Source organism: Heterodontus francisci, chromosome 26 (genome assembly GCF_036365525.1).
Source record: "Heterodontus francisci isolate sHetFra1 chromosome 26, sHetFra1.hap1, whole genome shotgun sequence".
NCBI classification, from domain to species: Eukaryota; Metazoa; Chordata; class Chondrichthyes; order Heterodontiformes; family Heterodontidae; genus Heterodontus; species Heterodontus francisci.
The window spans coordinates 30,020,998-30,045,497 of NC_090396.1; the positions used below are offsets into that span (position 1 = coordinate 30,020,998).

General features: G+C 43.0%; 1 protein-coding gene across 1 annotated transcript in view; it reads left to right on the plus strand.

Moving 5' to 3' along the window:
- elac2 (elaC ribonuclease Z 2) overlaps positions 1–19,418 on the plus strand; it is a 70,444-nt gene extending 51,026 nt beyond the window's left edge. Inside the window, exons 20-24 of the mRNA XM_068057978.1 lie at positions 4,754–4,853; positions 6,708–6,828; positions 8,631–8,709; positions 15,059–15,203; positions 15,848–19,418. Coding sequence (XP_067914079.1) covers positions 4,754–4,853; positions 6,708–6,828; positions 8,631–8,709; positions 15,059–15,203; positions 15,848–16,114 — 712 coding nt within the window. The 3' untranslated portion in view covers positions 16,115–19,418. The remainder of the gene's footprint in view (positions 1–4,753; positions 4,854–6,707; positions 6,829–8,630; positions 8,710–15,058; positions 15,204–15,847) is intronic.
- Positions 19,419–24,500: the final 5,082 nt, after the last annotated feature.

Genomic DNA, 24,500 nt, shown 5'->3' on the forward strand with positions numbered 1-24,500 from the left:
TTCTAACACCTTCCCCATGACAAACGTCAAGCTAACTGGCCTATAGTTACCTGTTTTCTGCCTCCTTCCCCTCCTTGAATAGAGGGGTTATATTTGCTATTTTCCAGTCTGATGGAACCTTTCCAGAATCTCGCGAGTTTTGAAAAATTAACACCAATGCATCTACTACCTCATTAGCCACCTCTTTAAGACCCTAGGATGAAGCCCATCAGGACCCGGGGACTTATCAGCCCACAGCTCCCTCAGTTTGCTCAGTACTGCTTACCTGGTGATTGTAATTTCACCAAGTTCCTCTCTTCCTTCCACCTCCTGATTTACAGCTATTACTGGAATGTTTTTGTATCCTCGATAATAAAGACAGAAGCAAAATATTTGTTCATTTCATCCGCCATTTCCTTATTATCGACTATTAACTCCCCATTCTCATACTTCAGAGGACCAACACTCACTTTACTTACAATTTTCCTCCTTAAATACCTATAGAAACTCTTGCTATCCATTTTTACATTTCTAGCTAGCTTCCTCTCGTACTCTAATTTCTTTCTCCTGTTTAACCTTTTACTCATTCTCTGCCGTTCTTGATATTCTGACCAATCATCTGACCTACCACTCATATCTCTGTGCAATTATATGCCTTTTCCTCAAGTTTGATGCTTTCTTTAACTTCAGTTAACCACAGATGGTGGGTCCTCTCCTTAGAATTTTTCTTTACAGTAGGAATATACTTATTCTGAGTATTCTGAAATATCCCCTTGAATGTCTGCCACTGCTTCTCTATTAATCTGTCTCCAAGCCGAGCCTTCAGCTAGCTCAACTTTCGTGCCCACATAGTTGCCCTTATTTAAGTTTAAAATACTAGGCTTAGACTCATTCTTCTCTCTTTCAAACTGGATGTAAAATTCAATAATATCGTGGTCACTGCTACCTAAAGGTGCCTTTACTCGGAGGTCATTAATTAATCCTGTCACATTACACAATGCCAAGTCTAATATAACGTTCCAGAACATGCTGCTCTAAGAAACTATCTCAAAAGCATTCTATGAACTCCTCATCCAGGCTATTATTGCCAATCTGATTTTTTCCAGTTTATATGTAGATTAAAATCATCCATGATTACTGCTGTCCCTTTATCACAAGCACCCAATTTTTCTTGTATACTTTGTCCTACATTATGGTTACTGTTAGGGGGCCTGTAGACCACTCCCACTAGTGACTTCTTTTCCCTCCTATTCCTGATCTCCACTCAAACTGATTCTACATCCTGATCTCCTGAACCAAGGTAATCTCTAACAATTGCACCAATGCCATTCTTGATTTAAGAGTGCTACCCCTCCACTTTTACCTAGCTTCCTATTCTTCTTGAACATCATATACCCCACAATATTCAGGACCCAATCCTTGTCATCCTGCAGCCACATCTCTGTCGTGGCTATCAGATCATATTTATTCACTTCAATGTGCGCCATCAGTTCATCTACTTTGTTATGAATGCTACATGCATTCAGATACAGAGCTTTTAGTTTTGTCTTTTTGTTATATTTGTAACATCTAGTCTTGACAGTTGGTGTGTTGTTAGGTTTTTTTCTCTCTGGCCCTTCCTGCCATTCTCTGACCTTCATTTCCTATATTGCTATTCTGCTCTCCTGCCTTGACTCTACCCCTTTGTTTGCTACGTCTACCCAGGCTTGATCTCCACCTCCCACTCCCCCCTTCCGTTTAGTTAAAAGCCCTCTCTACTTCCCTAGTTATACAGTTTGCTAGAACACTGGTCCCAGCATGATTCAGGTGCAGACAGTCTCAATGGTACAGCCCCCACTTTCCCCAGTACTGCTGCCAGTGCCCCATGAACCGAAACCCACTTCTCCCACACCAGACTTTGAGCCACGTATTCATTTCACTAATCTTATGTGCCCTCTGCCAGTTGGCATGTGGCTCAGGTAATAATCCAGAGATTATTACCCTTGAGTTTCTGCTCTTCAATTTGGTGCCGAGCTCCTCACACTGTCTAAGCAGAACTTCTTTCCTAGTCCTACCTATGGCGTTGGTACCTACATGGACCACGACAACTGGATCCTCCCCTTCTCACCCCAAGTTCCTGTCCAGCCCTGAGTAGATGTCCCGAACTCTGGCACCAGAAGGCAACACAGCTTTCTGGACTCACGTGCTCAGCTGCACAGAACAGTGTCAATCTGCCTCACTATCCTATCCCCGACTACCATTACATTCCTTTTTGCTCCCCCCACTTCCTGTACCACAGTTCTATGGCCAGTCTGCTCATCCACCTTGCAGCCCTCTCTTTCATCCATACAGGTTGAGAGCACCTCAAACCTGTTGGACAATTGCAAAGTCTGAGGCTCCTCCACTACTGTCTCCTCGGTCCCTTTACCTGCCTCACTCACGGTCACATCCTCCTGTCCCCCACTGCTGACCAAAACAGATGACGCTGTTCTAGGAGGTGTGACCGTCTTCTGGAACAAAATGTCCAGGTATTTCTCCCCCTGCCTTATGTTGCACAGTGTTTGCAGTTTAGTTTCCAGATCAATAATCCTGATCCTGAATTCCTGTAGTTGCTTACCCTTTCTGCAGACATGTTTGCCCTAGATCGACTTGGCATCCAAAGGCTCCCACATGCCACAGCTGCATCATAACACCTGTCCTGCCATTGTTACTTATGCTATTAGTTAATTAACTTTAATTACTTGATCACTTTCTTAATTCATTCTCACTGTTTCCCATTCTACTAAGCTTAACTAGTATTACCAAGTAAAAACCTTTTATAATTTCTAAAATTATCTGAGTTTTGAAAGATAAATGATAAAACACTCACCAACCGATCACCTACCTTGGAGTCACAGGAAGACGACCAAATTCCCACATACATCAAATTCCAGCTTCACTCTGGCAATGTCTCATTCAGGCAAATGTCTCTTCTCACAGTGGTTAGATCAGAAATGCACTGCCTGGAGAGTGTAGTGGAGGCAGATTCAATCATGGCTTTCAAAAGGGAATTGGCTAACTGAAGAGGAAAAAATTTGCAGGGCTACGAGAAAAAGGTGGGGGAATGGGACTAGGGGAGTTGCTCCTGCAGAGCCAGCACAGACACAAAGGGCTGAATGGCCTCCTTCTGTGCTGTAACCATTCTATGATTCTCTATCCCAGTCATATGTCTATGATCATTAATAGCCACTGGATATCTGGACTTTGATTCCAAAAATTCACATCAACAGCTTGTGGTAATATCCCCTTTGTTCCATCTTCTGTACAAGAGCCATCTGGTTAAGTATCCTCTTTCCATACAATGCTTTGTATAATTATGACATTTTCATTAATCATGTGTGCATAGAAGCAAATTAATTACTGACATTGGATAATTATAGAATACATACAGACATTACTCATGCAATTAAGGACTAGCCAGAACCAAGTTAGACCCTGCACAGTCTCTGAGGTCCCAATTATGGATGGGGTGTGTTCTTGTTCTTTTCATGACATTTCCATCAATCATCAATTCTTCTATTATTACAACATGCACTCCCAAAGCTGCTCATCTTATGGTTTTTGAACAATAATGTCATTCTCGTGGAGTACAGTGCTCTCCTGCTTGCAAATATGCATTCTCAGTCAACTGGACCCTGCACAGAGATATGTGGCACTTTTGATTTGATTTGATTTTAACCATTTATATCCTGTGCTGAAAGCCTTTACCAACAATTTGGTTTTCGAGGTATAATTTACTGCAGCTATTCTAGTGATAACTAGATGGGAATGATCTGTTCATTCACAAGCTTCCAAGAACCTCTGACTTTAATGGGAATTTTGGCTGATTGGAGGTGTCAGGATTGCATGACCATTATGATATAACACAATTAGGGTGATTTTCAATTGCCAGCTGCTGTTTCTCACCTGAAAAATCAGTGGTCAGCAACATACCCTCTAATTTTTTTTTTTTTTGTAGTGTGCAGGTGATTTCTTTAAGTGCATGGGCCCTTTAAAGGTTTGTTTGCGCAGCTGCGCACATGGGGTAACAAAGGAGCTGAATTGTGCGCAGCCTGTACGGGAGCTTTTAGTTTGCTGTGTGACTGCACAGCTTAGAGGTAACATTGCTGAATTGGGGGTTGGGGGTGATGGGCACTTTGCCCCATTGTTGCCCAGTGCCCCCTGATGCATTTTACAGGCAGGCTGGTAAATGGGTGAGTGGATTGCCCACCAGAAACGGGCAGAAGGCTGAATATTGGAATTCTACGTCTGCTGTTGTACCCTGATTGCAATTTTCAGGTATGCATAGGTGCTGTGGAAGCTCACCCGTTTGTACCAGACTCTGTGCAGCTGAACTTAAAGTGCCAATAGCCTGGGAATTTTTTAGATTTTTTTGGGGGGGTCCAGGAGCAGCAGAAGTGTTCCTCTTGGGCCCACAAAATACATTGGACCTGCTTCCAGCCACTTGAGAACCCCTCGGGAACACTTCTGCACACACAGTGTAATAGAAATCTGGAACTTGCCCCTCCAAAAGGCTGGAGATGCTGACTCATGTGAAATTTACAAGACTGAGGTTGCGAGATTTTTGTTGGGCATTTGTAAGGGCATCAAGGAATGAGGAGATGAGATGTGAAGCAGCCATAGTGTAATTGAGTGACTGAACATGTTCAAGGGGCTTAATTCCCTACCTATATTAGCTGAGGGGACAGTCTTGGCCATGGCTGCTCTTCAATAATCTGGTTGTGCACACCACTCAAGTGTGTCTCTTGTATTTCAGTATTATTCCTGCTCGGCATCTTGTGGAAGGTGCTGAAGTTACCAAGTTCAACGATCAAGACTTGATTCAGTCTTTGTTAAAGAAACTCGAACTGGAAAAGGTAACGGTGCCTTTTTAATCTGGTGTGTATGTTGAGTTGAATTCTCCTGTTTTGGTGAAAGGGAATGGGGTGCTTTTTAAAAAAATTATTGTTAAATAGTGTAACACATTGGAGCAGAGTGAGGTGTGCGTGTCGTAAGAACATAAGAAATCAGAGCAGGCCATTTGACCCCTCAAGCCTGTTCTGCCATTCATTAAGATCATGGCTGATCTGATTGCGTTCTTAACTCCCCTTTCCTGTTATCCCCCCCCATAACCCTTGACTCCCTTTGTAGATTAAAAATCTGTCTAACCCAGCCTTAAATATACTCAATGACCCAGCCTCCACTGCTCTCTAAGGAAAAGAATTCCAAACAATCAATCCAAAGAGAAGAAATTCTTCCCCATTTCTCCCTTATTTTGAAACTCTGCCCCCTAGTTCTGGATTCCCCCCAGCCCCTCAGCATCTACCCTGTCAAGCCCCCTCAAAATCTTTTATGTTTCAATAAAATCACCTCTCATTCTTCTAAACTCCAATGTATATAGGCCCAACCTGTTCAATCTTTCCTCATAAGACAACTCCTTCATCTTGGGAATCAGCCTAGTGAACCCTGTTTGAACTGCTTCCAATGCAAGTATGTCCCTCCTTAAATAAGGAGACCAAAACTGTGCACAGTACTCTAGGTGCAGTCTCTCCAATGCCCTGTACAATTGCAGCAAGATATCCCTACTTTAATACTCCATTCCCCTTGCAATAAAGGCCAACATTCCATTTGCCTTCCTAATTACTTGCTATACATGGATGCGAACTTCTTGTGATTCATGTACAAGGACACCCAGATCCCTCTGTACTACAGCATTCTGCATTCTCTATGTATATAATCTGCTTTTCTATTTTTCCTGCCAAGTGGACAACGTCATCTTTTTCCCACATTATACTGCCAAATTTTTGCCCACTCACTCAACCTATTTATATCTCTTTGCAGATACTTTGTGTCCTCCTCAAATCTTGCTTTTCTGCCTATCTTTGCATTGTCTGCAAATTTGGCTACACTACACTCAGTCCCTTCATCCAAGTTATTAATATAGATTGTAAATAGTTGAGGTCCCAGCACAAACCTGACTGAGTTTCTGCTGTGGGTGATGTTGAAGTGGGAGGCATCACTGGGGGTGAAATTGGTCTTTGGCAGTTGTGCGAAAGGGGTGAATGCGTAGCACTAGCTTGTTCTATACCTCGCCCACTCAATTGGAAAGAGAATTGGACTGAGATCTAACAGGCTGCCACTTCACTGCTGAAGACCAATTTCCACTCACCAGCTAGGTGAGTGGAAAGTATGTGCTTCTCTCCAAACCCCAACGTCCAAAGTGCATTCCCACATCATCTTAGCAAAGACCTCCAGAGATTATAAAAAAAAAAAAAATAGGTTTGGGATGAGGTTTACTCATAATTTCCTGTTTAGAATCATTTATAGCACAGGAGGTCATTCGGCCCATTGAGTCCACACTGGAGACTGTTTTATTTCCCTTCATTTTTAAAGCGAGGGTATTTAGTGTATAGGAGTGGGGATATCTGCTGCTCCCAAACATCATCTAGTACAAGGCACAGCACTGACAAAGCTAGAAGTTTGGGGCAAGGACACTTTTCACTTAGGTGGCTGGTAAATGTTGTAGGAAGGTCTCAGGTGATGGGAGAGCACAATTTACAAACCTGTTAACTGAAGTAAAAGCAGCAGATGCTAAAAAAACACACCAGGTCAGTCAGCATCTATTATTTAAACAGACAGGTTACGACAGAATGGAGATTTTTGGACAAGAGCAGCTTAACTCATGGTTTTCCGCTTTTCCTCTCTCCACATGTGACTCTTGTTGCTGACAGCTCCAAACATGTGTCGTGCGTCACTGCAGGAACGCTTTTGGCTGCGCTCTTGAACACAAGTCAGGCTGGAAAATTGTTTACTCGGGGGATACCATGCCGTGTCCAGCTCTCATTCAGACAGGTCAGTTAATATTTTGAGTCTGAACACTGATGTTAAGATGAAGTTGAACATTGTTCTAATTCTTCCAGTATTTCAGGACACACTGGAACATCAGAACAGGAATAGGCCATTCAGCCCCTTGAGCCTGTTTTCATCATTGTGTGATCATAGCTGATCTGTATCTTCATTCCATCCATCAGCCTTTGCTCAATATGCTCTTATACCCATTTAGCAAAAATGTATTAATTTCAGATTTAAAATTATTAGTTGAGCTAGTATCTACTGCTTTTTGTGAGACAGTTCCACACTTCCACACTTCCACTATCCTTTGCGTGAATTGTTTCCTAACTTCTCTCCTGAATGGTCTGACTGATTTTAAGGTTATGTCCCCTTATCTTAGACTCCCTCATCAGTTTCTTGCTATCTACCCTATCAAGTCCTTTCGAAATCCAAAAAACCTCAACTGAATTACTCTTTTACCTTCTGTAATCCAGGGAATACAAGCCTGGTTATGTAATCTCTCCTCACAATATAACCCTTGGAGCCCTGGTAACATTCTGGTGAAAGGAGACTTGTTATGTATTTAATTTTTTTCTGGCATCTGACAACATTTTTAAACCTGTGTTCCATTTTTGATTTTGACATTATGCTCCTGTATTTTGAATTACAACTCTCCCCATCCCAGCGCCAGACATTTAAGGTACTATGAAATCCTCCAGTTTTATGGGGTTTGGGTTAATAAAGAAGCAAAGCCCTTAATTGGTTTTGAGACTCATCTACACAATTGTGACCTCCCTACTTCTGGTCAACAGCAGCATCAGGCCATTATCTATCCTTAAAGTACAACCAGTCACAGCTCCTCTGAATGTTCCCTTTTAACAAAAGTGACCATCTCAAGTCGTCTTATGTTGGTTAGTTGAAAACCCTGGGACACAATACGTTTCATTATTAACTTTTATTTTCACTGGTGATTTCACAGTGTTTTAGGTTAGTCAGTCCGCCTTCTGAGATAGAACTAAAACATCTAAAAGTGATGGTTGACAAGTTGTCTTCTGTTTGTGATGTCATTTCGTGGCAACCGTTAATTTTCTGGCATCTTTTTTCCCCCACTGTGGAAGATGGTTTTTACAGCATTCATTCCAGATAATTATCAAAGCACGATTTGTTTCACATTCCCTTTTGTGAAGCACAGTGGCTTCTGTTCCGTGTAATGTTATTTTTAGACCTGTCTCTTTCATTTCCAAAATTTAGCTTTTATCTGCATGCATTACCTCAGATTTACTGATGTAGTTGCTCCTTGAGCTGCTTCAAGCGATACCTTATGGTCATCTGGTATTTGTGCCAATACTCATTCATGCTGGCAGGAATGCTAACCAGACCCCACTCGAACCTCTAATGTCTGATTTAATGCAATTATTTTCAAGCACTCAAGCTATTTAAAGAGGATCTCTTGAGCATGTGGAGCTGCTCCATTAAAGCCCTAATTGGTTTCATGTGCTCTTAGAAACTACTATTGGTGTAGCTTTTGTACCTCATCCAACATCACAACCTCTAGTGTGGTTCCTGCCACAGTGTGGGTCAATCCCTGTAGTTCAAATTCAAGGCAGTTGTTTCAAACAGTGCTTTAGCTAGTTTTCTAGAGAGCTCATAAATATATGTTTTGATGAAGCATTTCTAATGCTGGAAATCTGGGCAAAACACTGTCAAATATTGATTGACATCTCCACTAACCAGGGGCACCTTTACTGGAGGTTGGAGAAGTCTGTAGATTTGAAAACCAGTGTTGCTGCTCTTTGTTTGAATAGTGTCTGTTTGCTGAACAGGACAGAATGCAAACCTACTGATTCACGAGGCCACACTGGAAGATGGACTGGAGGAAGAGGCTGTCGAAAAAACTCACAGGTAAGGATGGAACTTGAGGACTATTTCACTTATTAGTTTTTTCAAATCCCCTGGAAATGTTGCCACAAAATTGGTAAATCTACTCCATCCCGTCCAGGAGGAACTATAATTTTTTTAAAGAAAAGATGATGTTTTCCTTTTTCTGGTAACTGAGCAGGCATCATGTCAAACATGGGCAGGGAAATCTCCTGCTGATTACCACCTACTGCCAATGCTGATGATTAGTAGGTATGCCTCCATGTTGAGTATCACTTGGAGGAAGCACAGAGAGTAACAAGGGCACAGAATGTACTCTGGTTGGGAGACTTCAATATCCATCACCAAGAGTGGCTTGGTAGCATCACCACAGGCCAAGTCCTAAAGGTCATTTTGGCCATACTGGGCCTGTGTCAGGTGGTGAGACTACCAACAAGAGGGAAAAACCTACTTGACCTCATCCTCACCAATCTACCTTTCACAGATGCATCTGTCCATGACAGTATTGGTAAGGGTGACCACTACATAGTCCTTATGGAGATAAAGTTCTGTCTTCACATTGAGGATACCCTCCATCGTGCTGTGTGTCACTACCACTGTGCTGAATGGGATAGATTCAGAATAATCTAGCAGCTCAAAACTGGGCATCCATGAGGTGCTCTGGGGCAGCAGCAGAGGTGTATTCAACCACAATCTGTAACCTCATCGTCTGGCATATCTCCCACTCTACCATTAACATCAAGCAGGCGGACCAACCCTGGTTCAATGATGAGTACAGGAGGGCATGCCAGGAGCAGCACCAGAAATGGGGTGTCAACCTGGTGAAGCTACAACACAGGACTACATGTGTGCTAAACAGTGTAAGCAGCATGTGATAGACAGAGCAAAGTGACCTCAAGACCAATGGATCAGATCATAGCTCTGCAAAATTCTAAATCTAGTCGTAAATGGTGGTGGACAATTAAACAACTAATGGTAGGAGGAACAGCCTACATGAACATACCCATCCTCAATGATGGTGGAGCCCAGCAGTTGAGTGGAAATGATAAGACTAAAACATTCACAGTTGTCTTCAGCTAGATGTGCCAAGTGGATGATCCATCTCTGCCTCCTCCTGAGATCTATATGTATCACAGGTGCCAGTCTTCAGACAATTTGATTAACTCTGCAAGATATCAAGAAACGGCTGAATGCACTGGATACAGCAAAGGCTATGGGCCCTGACAGCATCGTGGCTGTAGTACTGAAGTGTGTGCCCCAGAGCTAGCTGCGCCCCGAGCCAAGCTTTTCCAGTACAGTTACAACACTGGCACCTACCTGACAATGTGGAAAGTTGTCCAGATATGTCTTGTCCACAAAAAAGTTGGCAAATCCTACCTGGCCAAATACTACCCCATTGGTTTACTCTCACCATCCATCACTTTGCTGCTGATTGTCATTGATAGTGCTCTCAAGTGGCACTTACTCAGCAACAAATTGCTCACTGATGCTCAGTTTGTGTTCCGCTAGGGCCATTTGCCTCCAGACCTCATTACAGCTTTGATCCAAACATGGGCAAAAGAGCTGAACTTGAGGTGAGGTGAGAGTGAATGCCCTTGACATCAAGGCAGCTTCTAACTGAGTGTGGCATCAAGGAGCCCTAGCAGAATTGAAGTCAATGGGAATCAGGGAGAAAACTCTCTTGGCTGCAGTCATACCTGGCACAGAGGAAAATGGTTGTGGTTGTTGGAGGCCAATTATCTCAGCCCCAGGACAGTGCTGTGTAGAGGTTTCTCTGTGTAGTGTCTTAGACCTAGTCATCTTCAGCTGCTTCATCAAGACCTTCCCTCTATCATAAGGTCAGAAGTGGGGATGTTCACTGCACAGTGTTTGGTACTATTTGCAACTCCTCGGATACTGAAGCACTCCGTGTCCACATGCATTAAGACCTGGGCAATATCTAGGCTTGGGCTGTGAAGTGGTAAGTAACATTCGCACCACAAAAGTGCCAGACAATGACCATCTCCAACAAGAGAATTTAACCATCTCCTCTTGACATTCAATGGCATTAGCATCCCCTACCATCAACATCCTGGGATTACCATTGAATAAAAACTGAACTGGACCGGCCATATAAATACTATGCTGACAAACCCAGGCCAGTGGCTGGGAATTCTATGGTGAATAACTCACCACCTGACTCCCCAAAGCCTGTGCACCATCTAAAAGGCACAAGTCAGGAATGCGATGGAATACTCTCCACTTGCCTGGATGGGTGCAGCTCCAACAACACTCAAGAAGCTACACACCATCCAGGACAAAGCTTGACTGGCACCCCATCCAGCATGTAAAATATTCACTCCCTCCACCACTGGTGCACAATGGCAGCAGTATCTATCGTCTGAGACACACTGGTGCAACACTCCAAGGCTCCTTTACAGGAACCTTCCAAACCCGCAACCTCTGCCAGTAGAAAAGCGAGGGCAGCAGTCGCATGGGAACACCACTGCCTGCAAGTTCCCCTCCAAGCCACACACCATCCTGACTTGGAACTATATCGCCATTCCTTCACTGTTGCTGGGTCAAAATCCTGGAACTCCCTTCCCAATAACACTGGGCGTATCTACACCCCATGGAGTTTAGCGGTTCAAGAAGGCGGCTCACTACCACTTTTTCAAGGGCTATTAGGGAGGGGCAATACATGCCGGCCTGGCCAGCGATGCCCACATCCCATGAAAGAATATTTTTGGAAAAAAAGCTAAACTTTCCTTGTTCCTGTTGTAAATGTTTGAGATGGTGTTTCTAGTCTGTCGTCATGTATAGGTTAAATTGGTCAGATGGAGTATCCAGCATTTTATTATTGTCCGAGTCTTAATTATCTCTTCAGATTTCCCAACAGAGAGTCTGTAAACTTCCAGAAAATATGTTGCTAATAACTTCCTGTGGCCATGTATAAAATGCACACAACAGGGCGACAGCTGTGAAGGAGATTGCAGAGACTTGCTGCAACAGGCTCGAGGGGCGAAATGGTTGTCTCCTGTTCCCTTATTTCTTTAGTCTCCATTACACTGTAATAGTTGGAATAGCAAAGTTGAATGGGAAATATTATAGAAATTTACAATAATAAATGTGACTAAAAAGCATGCCCAAAGTTAACAGGTGTTTATACATAAAATGCAAGCAGTCTCTTGTTTTTTTAATATATAGATGCTCTCCTTTTCAGAAAAAGCATACAAATTATATTTGTCTCCTGACTTGGTATTTAACTGGATTAGATGAGTTTGAGGCAGAAGCTTTATCATGTTACAGATGACCCTTACCTCGGGTTGTTTCAGGAAGGGTGTTCCTGGAGATGAATGTGTCTTTCTCTCCAGATGACCACTTGTCCCCATGTTTCTGGTTTAGGATACTGGCTAAGTCACACTGGGGGATGGGTAGGTCTCCTTTTGCTGGACATGAAGGTTTCTGTGTGCATTTGCCCTGAATCCGCTGATAGAGTAAAAATAAAAATGAGCTGGTGCTGTGATTTGTAGCCGGTTGGACCTGAATACGTGGTTCTTGGCCATTATGGCGATAAAACAGGTCTCCTCTCTTTAGCTGTGAGGGAAGGGATCAATGTTGGGACTAATCAACTTTCAGATACTATTACATATGATGCGCTGTGTAGTCTGGAGCATCTCTCATATCTGTTGAACATTAATAAACCTACTTCTATTCAGTTTCATGTTGCAGCTAATTGAATCTTATGAACACTAGGTCTAGTTTAATTCCGTCTCTTAAGGATAATACACTTCCATTCATTTTTGTATTCCACTTTTGTTTAATGAGACAATTCAAAACTCTTGCACGTAGGGCTTGTCTATCTGCTCAAAATCCTACTATATTTATTCTCAGTGTAATTTTGTTCTTTGTGTTTTATTAAGGTTAGGGATTTTAGACCTGGCAGACAAAACGCAAGTTTCTAACTTTTGCACTCATTGGCATCAAGGGCACCCATATCAAGTATAGCTCAATAATTACGGATTAAACCTCCTTTTCTGTCTTTGAGGCTACAAGAGAGTGTTGGTTTAAAAAAAAAAATGGGAACAGTAGTTTCTAATGGTACCAAAAGCGCCACCAAAAGGCATTCTGAAAGGACAGATGGGTTCCAATGCTGGCCACACCAGGAGAATTTCAGCAACATGTACATCTTGATACCAGCCAGATAGAATTGTCCAGCAGATTGGCATTAGGTGGGTTGGCATTAGGTGGGTTCTTGCATTGTGGGGTCGCACTTGGCAGTGGTCCCATGACATGAACCATAGACACATAAAGTAATGAGTTGAGCTTAGAAGGACCCCAAAGCTGCTGATCTAAATAGAAATGCGTTGGCACACTGAAGGAAGTGTCAGGTAGAGTTGGTCACTCCTGTGCGTTTCTGGAGCTGTCAGCTTTGTTCATTAATGGATGGAGTCTCTGCAGAAAACTAGTCACCAACTTATTCCTTGGCATTTGATTGGTCAGGGGGAAGAAAGGGGAGAGAAAGGCCATTCATTCCTGAAGGATAAAGAAGAGAATATGGGTTCACTTCAAGGTTAGTCCAGCAGTGTTGGAGTTCCACTAAAATCAAAACTCTCTTAAAGCAGTTGTTGAAACATGAAATTTTGAATCACGAATGAGTGAAGGGATTGTTTAAAAAGGTGCAGCAGCACCATTCTAAAGGGAAAGGTTGGTTCCGGAACAACCCGAGATGGAGAAACGTAATAAAATCAGATTAATTGGCGCAGTGGTTAGCAGTGCAGCCTCACAGCTCCAGCGACCCGGGTTCAATTCTGGGTACTGGCTGTGCGGAGTTTGCAAGTTCTCCCTGTGACTGCGTGGGTTTTTGCCGGGTGCTCCGGTTTCCTCCCACAACCAAAGACTTGCAGGTTGATGGGTAACTTGGCCATTATAAATTGTCCCTAGTATAGGTAGGGGAATTGTGGGGATGTGGTAGGAATATGGGGTCAATGTAGGATTAGTATAAATGGGTGGTTGTTGGTCGGCACAGACTCGGTGGGCCGAAGGACCTGTTTCAGTGCTGTATCTCTAAATATATAAATAAGTAAAAAGAAATGGAAATAATCTGAGCAGGCACTGAACATCAGCTTAGAAACAATTTGCCTGTTCACGATTTTACACTTGACTGGTGCCATTCAATTCTTCGAGCTCCTGAGGAGTATTACAGTAAATAAATAATAGACCATATTATCTGAACTGAAGAAACAGAAGGACCGGCAGGCCATCCAATTAAGGACAGCGGGTGGGCTGTCAAAGCTGGAGGGCCAATTGGAGGCCCTCCAACTCGGAAGGAGATGAATCTTGCAATTCAGAAGAGAGAGAAAGGGTACCTCCATTTTGATGCCCCCTCTCTCCAACTTTTTAAAGGTTCAAATTTAAAAATGTCTTCAGCTGGGCCATCATTGTGGAGGGCATTCCCTCCATGGGGTGGCCTGGCAGGCAGGGAGGGCATCAAAGCCTGCCTGAAGCAGTGACTCCCTGGTCTGGTCTGCCAGGGGGCTGCCTCCAGGCAGCTGGCTTAGTCCCCAATGTCTCCGGGGGCAAGGAGGTTGATTGAAAAATTGCAGTCAGCCTCTGACAATCGATCTTAAAAAGCATTTAACTGGCTCAGCTGGCTACTGGCATGTGGGCGGGTAGCCCTGCCACGCCCCCATCTTGCCTCCTGGAAAATGGCCCAGGGATGGGATGTTACTGGCAAAAGAGCACGCCAGGCAGCAGTGTGAATTTTCACACCCACCTGCCTTCGAACCCACCTCCATTGGGGCTTAAAGATCCTGCCTGCGATGCATTTGGTTTTTAATGTGAAGGAAGATCACCTCACACATGTCCTCCTAGCTTCAGCCTTCTCATACATCTCATATCATCTTCTCTCAATCCATGAATCTGAAGCTTCCAGTTTCCCTTGATTTGTTCTGATTTTTTTCTGTGTTTAGCCGAGTGTTTCAAGTCGTGGAATAAAGCTAGTGAACATGCAGCTTTTAATTCCGTTCACTTGTAATTAAACATACCCTGTGCAGCCTTTTTTTAAAAAAGTCTTACGATTGAGGCATTGTTGGTAAAGTTAGTTGGTTTTGAATATTTAATTTGCAGCCTTTGATTCTGAGTTTAACCCCTGCCCCACACTCTCCACCACCATGTCCAGCACGCTTGGATATCGGTGATTTGTAGGACTAATGATTTCTCACTCTCATCCACTTAGAAAGTGACATTCCTGACTCCTTTCACTACCTTGAAGTCTTATTGAGCTTATTTCACCAACACGTTCCCCGACAAGCTCCAAATCACTTGCTCCAATGTTTTGTTAAAGCTGCTGTTTTAAAGCCTCCGGTTTTAACCCTTTGCTCTTCTGCTTCAGCACCACCTCGCAGGCCATTGATGTCGGTATGAAGATGAATGCCAAATTTATAATGTTAAATCATTTCAGCCAGAGATATGCCAAGATTCCCCTGTTCAGTGCTGACTTCAATGAGAAAGTTGGAATAGCTTTCGATCATATGAGGGTATGTCCTGTTTTATTTATGTTTGAGTGGAATAACCACGGTTATATATTCTGCAAATCGCTTTACCTGCCCATCACTTTCATAGATCTATGTCAAAGACCAGCTGGTCCATTAAGCCTGTCCTCCACTCATTACCAGATACTTTCCTGCAACCATGTAATTGTCTGGGAGAGACAAAAAACAGGGGGAGGGGGGGTACCCAGGGCCAATAAGGGAAAAATCTGGGTAATTCCTCTCTGACCCCCTCATGGGGCAGACTGGATTGCAGTACAGAGAACCAGCATGGACTCGATGGACTGAATGGCCTCCTGTGAAGTAATGCCCCATGAGGTCATTCAAACCAGAGCAGGAGGTAACATTGGCCATTTTTTAATGTGATGTCATTACATCTGACCCTGCAACTTACTTGATTTAACGTTTCAGTTCAACAATTCTACTGAAATTCATGCTGCACATTTGGTGTCCATGGCAACAGCAATCTCCTGATGGTTTGCAATAGAGCCCACATTTGCTGATGGGCCAAGATTCTAACTTGCTGTTAGATTGTTCACCATGATGACATCTTCCCTCCTTTTTTTTTAAACGATCAGTGCAGTATTCGTCACTGACTACTCAATCGTAATCCAAAAATCATTTCTGCACAGGTTCGGTTTGATGATTTTGGGGTGGTGCCTAAACTCATCCCACCCCTGAAAGCCCTTTTTGCGGATGAGATTGAAGAAATGGAGGAGCGCCGCGAGAAGCGAGAACTTCGGCAACTGAAAGAAGCCCAGAGCTCATTGAGTACAAATGGACCTGTGGCCCAGGGAGCATCATCTGCTGTGAGCACCAGTGAGGCAATCATCAAAAAGAAGCGAGAGGTTGAAGAGTCTGATCAAGATGTGGACCACAAAAAAATAAAACTGACTTGAGATATTGCTGGAAATGAATTAATTATTTGAAAAACCTGGCTCATTATCCTGGAGGGGCACTGTACAGGAAAGCAAACACAGTGCGTGACAAGAGATTGAACTGATTTTATTTTATTGTATAAATGAGATAATTGCGTATAGTTTTTGCCAACCAGGTAAAAATGACTGGCTTGAAGTCATTCAGTTTTTCTATTGGTTTTTATTTGACACAGCATTTTAGTTGTAAATTGGGGGCCTAATCATCCAGGTGCCTTTGACCCCTACCTCATCCTCTTCCTTTGGAGATTGGTCTCTCCGGGCCTCTCTGATTACTGCAATTAAAGACACAGGGCAAAGATCTTTTATTTTTCTCACTACAAATGTGGAGGACAAATAATCCAAAGTGTTAAGCTGAATCTTCGGTTGGGAACCATTTGCCTGAAGTCTGATTTTGAAGCGCGTTCTTTTTTAAAGGTTCCTTTTTATTATCCTATCACATTTTTGTTTTCCCCTTGTTCAGTAGGTTGCCCATAAATGCTGCACTCCTTGCCTCCTTCTGTTTTTGGCCCCCTACACCTCTGTCATTGATACTCTGAAGTGTTATGTCTACATGGTGCAACACAACACTGAATTAATTTGCCACCTGACTCTTTGCCTTGGAAAATTTCTCAACTATGTTAAGTTCACCTTCAGAATGAGCAATTAGGAACTGCTCATGTTGAGTGGAAGGATACGACGAAAAAGTAGTGTAGAGAAAGGTCGATGCCTTACTCCATAACTGAGACATGCATCAATCTCCATGTGTGGTATTTATTGTAAAGATAAGCAAAAACAAGAACACGGATAGATGAACATAAACCTTTTACTTTCTTCATTAGTGCTTGTACCAGATGCATAATTTATTTTGAAACCAGAGTTGAATCTTTAGAATAATGGTGGATGCTGTACCAGGTTGTTATACTTGATGCCAGTTATTTTGAAGATATTATTTCCATGGCAGCATTGCTGCAGCACCCTTGGTAAAATGTGGTAGGAAGCTTGGAATTTTTGCCAAATTTATTATAGTGCTTAAAATTATTTTAATATTTTATCTTTGTCAATTTTATAACCGTTCAGATGGGTTTACTGTTTCTAAGTATTGCTGTTGAAACTTGCTTTGTTAAAAAGAATTTTGATTTGAGACTTAAAGTAGTAAAATAATAGAGCTTTCTAATTGCAAAATGGTACATGCTAATTCCAATTGGTTTCATTACGGAATTGGATAATGCGAGGGAGCTGAATTATTGAACACTTTTACTATCAATGTGACACCCTCATAACCTACAAAATCATCCATTTGTAAGGGGAGCAGTCAAAATGTGTATGAAGGGGAGGGGTGGTGGTTGTCCATTGTGTGTACATGGCCCTGCAATCATCATTTCTTGCCATTATTTAGGCTCCATAAAATAAGTGGCAATTTTAACTAAGGGGAGAAATACTGCCTTTTACCAACAAACTGAGTTTACTACACCTTAAGAGGCCAGTGCCACTCATGCATGTAACTTCTAAATCTTTTTAATCTGGAATAATGATTTACACAGGTAACAAAGGAATCTTGAACACCTGAATCCAGGCATTTGGGCGGCACAGTGGCGCAGTGGTTAGCACTGCAGCCTCACAGCTCCAGCGACCCGGGTTCAGTTCTGGGTACTGTCTGTGCGGAGTTTGCAAGTTCTCTCTGTGACTGCGTGCGTTTTCGCCGGGTGCTCCGGTTTCCTCCCGCAGCCAAAGACTTGCAGGTTGGCAGGTAAATTGGCCATTGTCAATTTCCCCTAGTGTAGGTAGGTGGCAGGAAAATGGTGGGGATGTGGCAGGGAATATGGGATTAATGTAGGATTGGTATAAAAAAAAATGGGTGGTTGTTGGTTGGCACAGACTCAGTGGGCTGAAGGGCCTGTTTCAGTGCTGTATCTCTGAATAAGGAAAAATAAATAAATAATATGGCACCACTGTTTTCACTAGATTGTTCTGGCATGAAGGGATGTTGCTCAAGTTAACCTTTATGGATATTTGCTGCTTCAGCTGGACGTAGTTAACACTAGTCATAATACAGTACAATACTGGTGAGAGAAAAGCTCTAAACCTTACCTAAATATTCTGGTTTAATTAATTCATCTCAAATAGAATAATGTAATTGAAATACTTTTTGTCTTTCTGCAAACACTTGTCAGTGTGAAATTACTGATCCAACACATTACCTCTGAGAAAAAGTCTCTTACTGGAGCTCAGTATTGATCATGTTTCCATCAAGTATGTTGCTGATATGGTGCCTCGTACCAGTCTAGGGAAATTATGCATGAATTAGCATGGTATAAAATTACAATGAAAACCATCCATGCAATATTAAAATTAAAATATCAATAATTGAAAGTGGTCCACAAACCATGAGCAATACTGTTTGAGATATATTTTAACAGCCAAGAACAGTTTGGGTTCAGGGCAATGTTAAAAATCTGATCCCTGCCTTCAATCCACTCACTTCCAGGTTTAACAGAGACGGGACAAATGGCAGGGAACCAACCTGCTCTGAGGAAGTGGCTTGACAATGAGGCTAATAACCCTGCAAAGCAGGTTAAATCAGAGGCTGACAGTGGCTGCCTGGTCTTCCCAGGCCTCTGGAAACCCAGCAGCTGCAGGGATACTAGGACAGCTTTAGGGAGGAGCTAAGTTTCTTTGCAGCACTGCTTGTGGGCCAGGAGCATAAGTGCTTCCCTTTGCTCTTTCCCCCCCACCCCCCAGATCAAGGATTGGACTAGACCTTCCACTGTGGTGGTGGATCAGACTAGCCGCTCTGGAGGCCTCCCTGCTGCACTGGAAGCCAAGCCTGTCAATTGTGCCTCTGAACCTGTCTAATTGTTGTATTTTTTGTGGGGTTGGGTGGGAGGAGTCTTGAAGGGGAAGATCTAAGATATATGGTAAGAGAAAGTGTATTTTGGTCACTCCTACTTTGAGGAAAGTCCAAAAATCAGGATTTTTGCTGGAGATATATTCTAGACACAAGCAGTTGAATAAAGTAATGTTTCTCGAGCAGTTTTCTGTTACGGTTTAAGCAAATACTAACTACACAGATGAAAAAATATTTAATTTTAATCTTTTGCATTTAATTTATAAAAGGTTTGTTGATGCTTAAAGTACTTGTGCAGATTTATTGCAATGCAGTGGCTATAAAACTGACTTTTTTTGTTGGATTCAGTGAATATTTCTGTTAAATGAATTTTCAAAAGTAGCCAGGACCATTCTCTGTTTATAGTGGTCTTTTTTTCCCTCCTGAAATATACAAATCTCCTCCACAATTTGTGTGTTGTGTCTATTCTTGCAAACCAAGGTGTATTTAAGGTAATAACTCAGCAAATATTTCCACTCATGCACATTTACTGCAGAATGGATAAAAAGAAAAACTACAAATGCTGATAGTCTGAAATAAAAGCAGAAAATGTTGTGAATACATAAGAGGTCTGTCAGCAACTGACTAAGTCTGACTGCAGTTTCTTAGAAACTTAAGGACAATGGAATGAAGGCCAAATATTAGGAAGAATCTCAATTTCAAACCAGCACCTAAATGTAAAATTGTCAATTCATAAAATACTGTTTATGGATTGTGAGATAAGCAAACTCTGCTGTAGTGTTCTATACCTAATGGGGAGCAAAGTCTGTCCTGGCTTCCGGGCAGGGAATTTGTTGGGGAGAAAATAGCGCAAAAAAATCACGCACCTTTTGGAGTTGAGGCTTCACCGTGTTCTGGGAAAGCCAACAGAGAAGCCAATTGACTTGGAGAGGAATTCTTGGCGGGCTGAAGGCTCTGCTGCCAAATATGGAATGCATAGAAGGTAAACATCAGCGAATAAAGGCACATGAGGGGACTTAAAAATAGAGGGGGGCAGGGGGTAGCAGGGACATTGCAGAAGTGGGATGAGGTGAGACCAACAAGGGATCGCTGGATGATAAATTTTGTCTGTTGGATCGGTAGGGTGGGTTAGCAAGGATGGGGTGATGGTAGAATATGAGCTGAGAGTTTTGGACAAGAACTTTAGGGAGCATCAAAGTTAAAGCCAATGAGGAGGGAGCCCAAGAAATTGAGTCGAGGTGACTAATCAATGGTTATGGGATTCAGTGAAGGTGAGGAAGGGGGTGGAGACAAGCAATGTGAAGGTGGAAGTAAGTGGTCTTGGGTTGGATTACAACCCTGGAATAAATAGGATGCTAAGATTCCATTCACCCTGAGTGAGTTGAGGAGGGGAATGGAGTCAGTGACGTAAAGCTCTTGTTGGGGAAAGTGGGGAGGTGACGTCTGAGGCAGTTGTGTAGCTGGTCTCAATTATCAGAGATGAAGAAATGCATACGTCTCCTTGCACTTGGTGTTGCAGAATGAGAGGGGTTAGGGAAGTGAGTTTGAAAAGACATTTTTCTGGGGTGGGGAGGGAACAGTTGGCAGGAGGTGAGCAATGGATTATCCATTCACTCCAGGATGATCCTGGAGAAGTAGGATAATTTGGCTGTGAATAGGAAGGACATCATGGGACAGGACGTCAGAAATATTCCATCCATCAATATCGGCAACCACGCTGTGGAAGTGGTTCAAGAGTTCACCTACCTAGGCTCAACTATGACCAGTAACCTGTCTCTAGATGCAGAAATCAACAAGCGCATGGGAAAGGCGTCCACTGCTATGTCCAGTCTGGCCAAGAGAGTGTGGGAAAATGGCGCACTGAACCAGAATACAAAAGTCTGAGTGCATCAAGCCTGTGTCCTCAGTACCTTTCTGTACAGCAGCGAGGCCTGGACAATGTATGTCAGCCAAGAGAGATGTCTCAATTCATTACATCTTCGCTGCCTCCGGAGAATCCTTGGCATCAGGTGGCAGGACCGTATCTCCAACGCAGAAGTCCTCGAGGCGGCCAACATCCCCAGCATATACACCCTACTGAGCCAGCAGCGCTTGAGATGGCTTGGTCATGTGAGCCGCATGGAAGATGGCAGGATCCCCAAGGACACATTGTACAGCGAGCTCGTCACTGGTATCAGACCCACTGTCCGTCCATGTCTCCACTTTAAAGACGTCTGCAAATGCCTACGACATGAAGCCCTGTGACATTGATCACAAGTCGTGGGAGTCAGTTGCCAGTGATCGCCAGAGCTGGCAGACAGCCATAAAGGCGGGGCTAAAGAGTGGTGAGTCAAAAAGACTTAGCAGTTGGCAGGAAAAAAAATAGAAGAGCAAGGAGAGAGCCAACTGTGTAATAGCCCCAACAACCAATTTTATTTGCAGCGCATGTGGAAGAGTCTGTCACTGTAGATTTGGCCTTTATAGCTACTCCAGGCGCTGCTTCACAAACCACTGACCACCTCCAGGTGCTTACCCATTGTCTCTCGAGACAAGGAGGCAGAAGAGAAGAGAGAGAGAATAGGAAGGCACAATAATGTTTGAAATAGTCCAGCGTGGATCCAAGTCTGTTGTTCAGACTGCAGGATGCAATGGTAGACTGGCACAAGTGAAAGAAAAGAGCAAAAGCAGAGATGAATCTGTTGATGTCGTAGTGCCAATGATTATAGAACAATCTCTATTTCACACCCGGAACTAGCTCATGGAAAGAGGAGTTCTACTCATTGGGATGTAGAAGGGAAGGGGAGATACCTACTTGGTTAGTTGCCTGGTGCTTCTCTATTAGAATGCCTTGTGATTAGCCTTGCTGGAATTGGTAGTGGGTATGAGTTCTCCATTATAATGTGTCCTCCTATAATTCTTGCATGGCTTCCAAGGTAACAGTATAAAGATGTACTTGCTTCTGATCTGGACTTTCTGTGTGATTAATTCAGCAGTAACATGGTGTCCTATACACTGCAGCATTGTGCATCTTCTAAAGTGAAAGCAATCAAGAGGTACTTAAGGTGTCTTTTGAGTTTTTTTATATTGCTAAGGTTTAATTCTCTGCTATCCTTTTAAGAAAAGCATTTCTAATGTTTGAAACAATGTTTTCACCTGTTCATTACAGGCAACTAATTATTGCAAAATGTCTGACTTAGTGAGCTAGATTGTCATGGAAAAATAGCAGTGTGTTAACATTGCACAGTGCTAATGTGCAAATCGACCAACAAATTCAAGGAATTAAGATGGGGTGTAAGTCTCCAGAACTTGCTGGTCAAATATGCCATTCTGCCATTTGCTTTGCGCAGCCGGCACTTCTCCCTTAGCCTCCCCATTATTTATAAGAACTTCCTGGATTTGCACATTAATTGCCTTTTAAACTCACTGTAGAAAGTAAAGTTTGTTAACAAGTATAAGTACTCTTAAGGATGTGATCATTGTTAGTACAATGCTAATCTAGTAAGGATTATGGCTTGCATGTCATCATGTCATAGGCGAAGGATGGTGACAAATTTCTGAAGGCAGCCCAAACTTGAGGAGGTCTCTCCATAAAAGTCATAGGCTTTTGTGAGATCAGAAAAAGGCCATGTACAGCAGTTAATGCTGCACCCTACATTTTTCTTGGATTTGCCATGCAGTGAAGATCATAGCTGTAGTGCCTCTCAGTGGACGAAATCCACATTGTGGCTCTGGGGGGCAGTCTTGAGCTACTGGAAAGAGACATTTGAGGGGAGTCCTTGTGATGATCTTCCCTGTGGCAATTACTGTAATTGGACTTGTCTCTTGAAAATAGTCACAATCACGGCATCCTGGAGATTCCCTGGCATGTGCTGCTCTTCCCAGATAAGGTCTTCTTCCAACCCACTCCCATAGCACAAATCATCCTCTGTCGATCAGAATCCACAGCGAGACCCTGGAAAACATGGACCATTTTCCGTATCTCGGGAGTCTCCTCTCAACGAAGGCAAACAGAGATGACGAAATCCACCATTGGCTTCAATGTGCCAGCTCTGCCTTTGGCTGACTGAGGAAGACAGCATTCAAGGACCAGGACCTAAACCTCAGACTAAGGGCATGGAGTACTGGGCAGCAATAATCCCTGAGGTCCTATATGCTTCTGATACTTGGACAGTCTATAGCAGGCACCTAAAGACACTGGAGAAATACCACCAACACTGTTTCTGCAAAATCCTTCACATTCATTGACAGGATAGGTGGTCTAATGTCAGCATCCTCTCCCAAGCCAACATTCCCAGCACTAGATGCGAATCACCCAAACCAGCTTTGCTGGGCAGGCCACGTCACTCACATACCTGACACCAGGCTCCCAAGTAACTGCTCTACTCTGAGCTTCACCGTGGCAAAAATCTCCGAGGACGACAGAGAAAACACTTTAGGGACGTTCTCAAGGCATCCCTGAAGAAATCCAACATTCCCACTGATCCGTGGGTGTCTCTGTTGCTCGACCACTCAAAGTGGCGAAGGTGCATTCAGGAAGGTACTGAGCAACTCACGGGACTTCGGGAGCGCATAGAAGCCAGGTCCAGGCAGCGGAAGGAGTGCACATCCCCCCCCAAGTAACTCGCTTATCCAACTCCTCAAACACCACCTGCCCCACATGTGGTAGAGTCTGCAGCTCACGTATTGGACTCATTAGCCAGATTGGAATGCACCGAACCGGAGTGGAAGCAAGTCATCCTTGATGCCAAGGGACTGCCTAAGAGAAGAGCTAATTTAGTTCAGAAAGGTAACAATTTAAAGTGTTCAATCTCATTCCTGCATGTGGTAACTTGTTGATGATTTTAAAAAATACAAAAGGTAAGTTTTTATTTTCTCTCTTTAATCCAATCTTTATTCCTCTCTCTCTTTCTCTGGACCTCATTTGACTCATAATTCATCCACTCTAATTGACCTTCCTTCTCCTTTTCTTTAAATCTCATTGATCAAGGTGATACACTGTTGGTCCTGCATTCACTAAGGTCCCAGATGTCTCCTTGCCATCCCTACACAATGTCAGCTTGCACTTCCAAAAACTTATGCCGCACTATAATTTCCTGGGACTTTTGAGCCACTACACTTGTGGAAAACTGAGCAGCTAGTTATGATTGCTTTGCCCCCATTAAAAACAATGGCAATCACAAATATCCTGTATTAATGCTACATTTATTGCTGCTGCCACTTAAAAGTGAATATGATAGTGCTGGTGGGGCCATGGTGACCTGGTAACAGCGTGAGATCGATTTTAATAGTTCATTGTTGCACTGCTATTAGCTTTAAACAGTCCATTTAAAGTGCATGTGATTTAAAATAAAACTGATGTCGCCAAACTTTCTGCCGTGATCTCATTACAGGTGAAATTTCATAAGCTGACAACACGCCAGTTAATTTCAGTAGAGCTACTCCAATTTCACAAAAACTTTTTACTGGTTCATAAGTTTTTGACTTAGTATTTAAAATAACAATTTGAGCACCATCTATTATAATTCATTAAATATAAAGGACGCC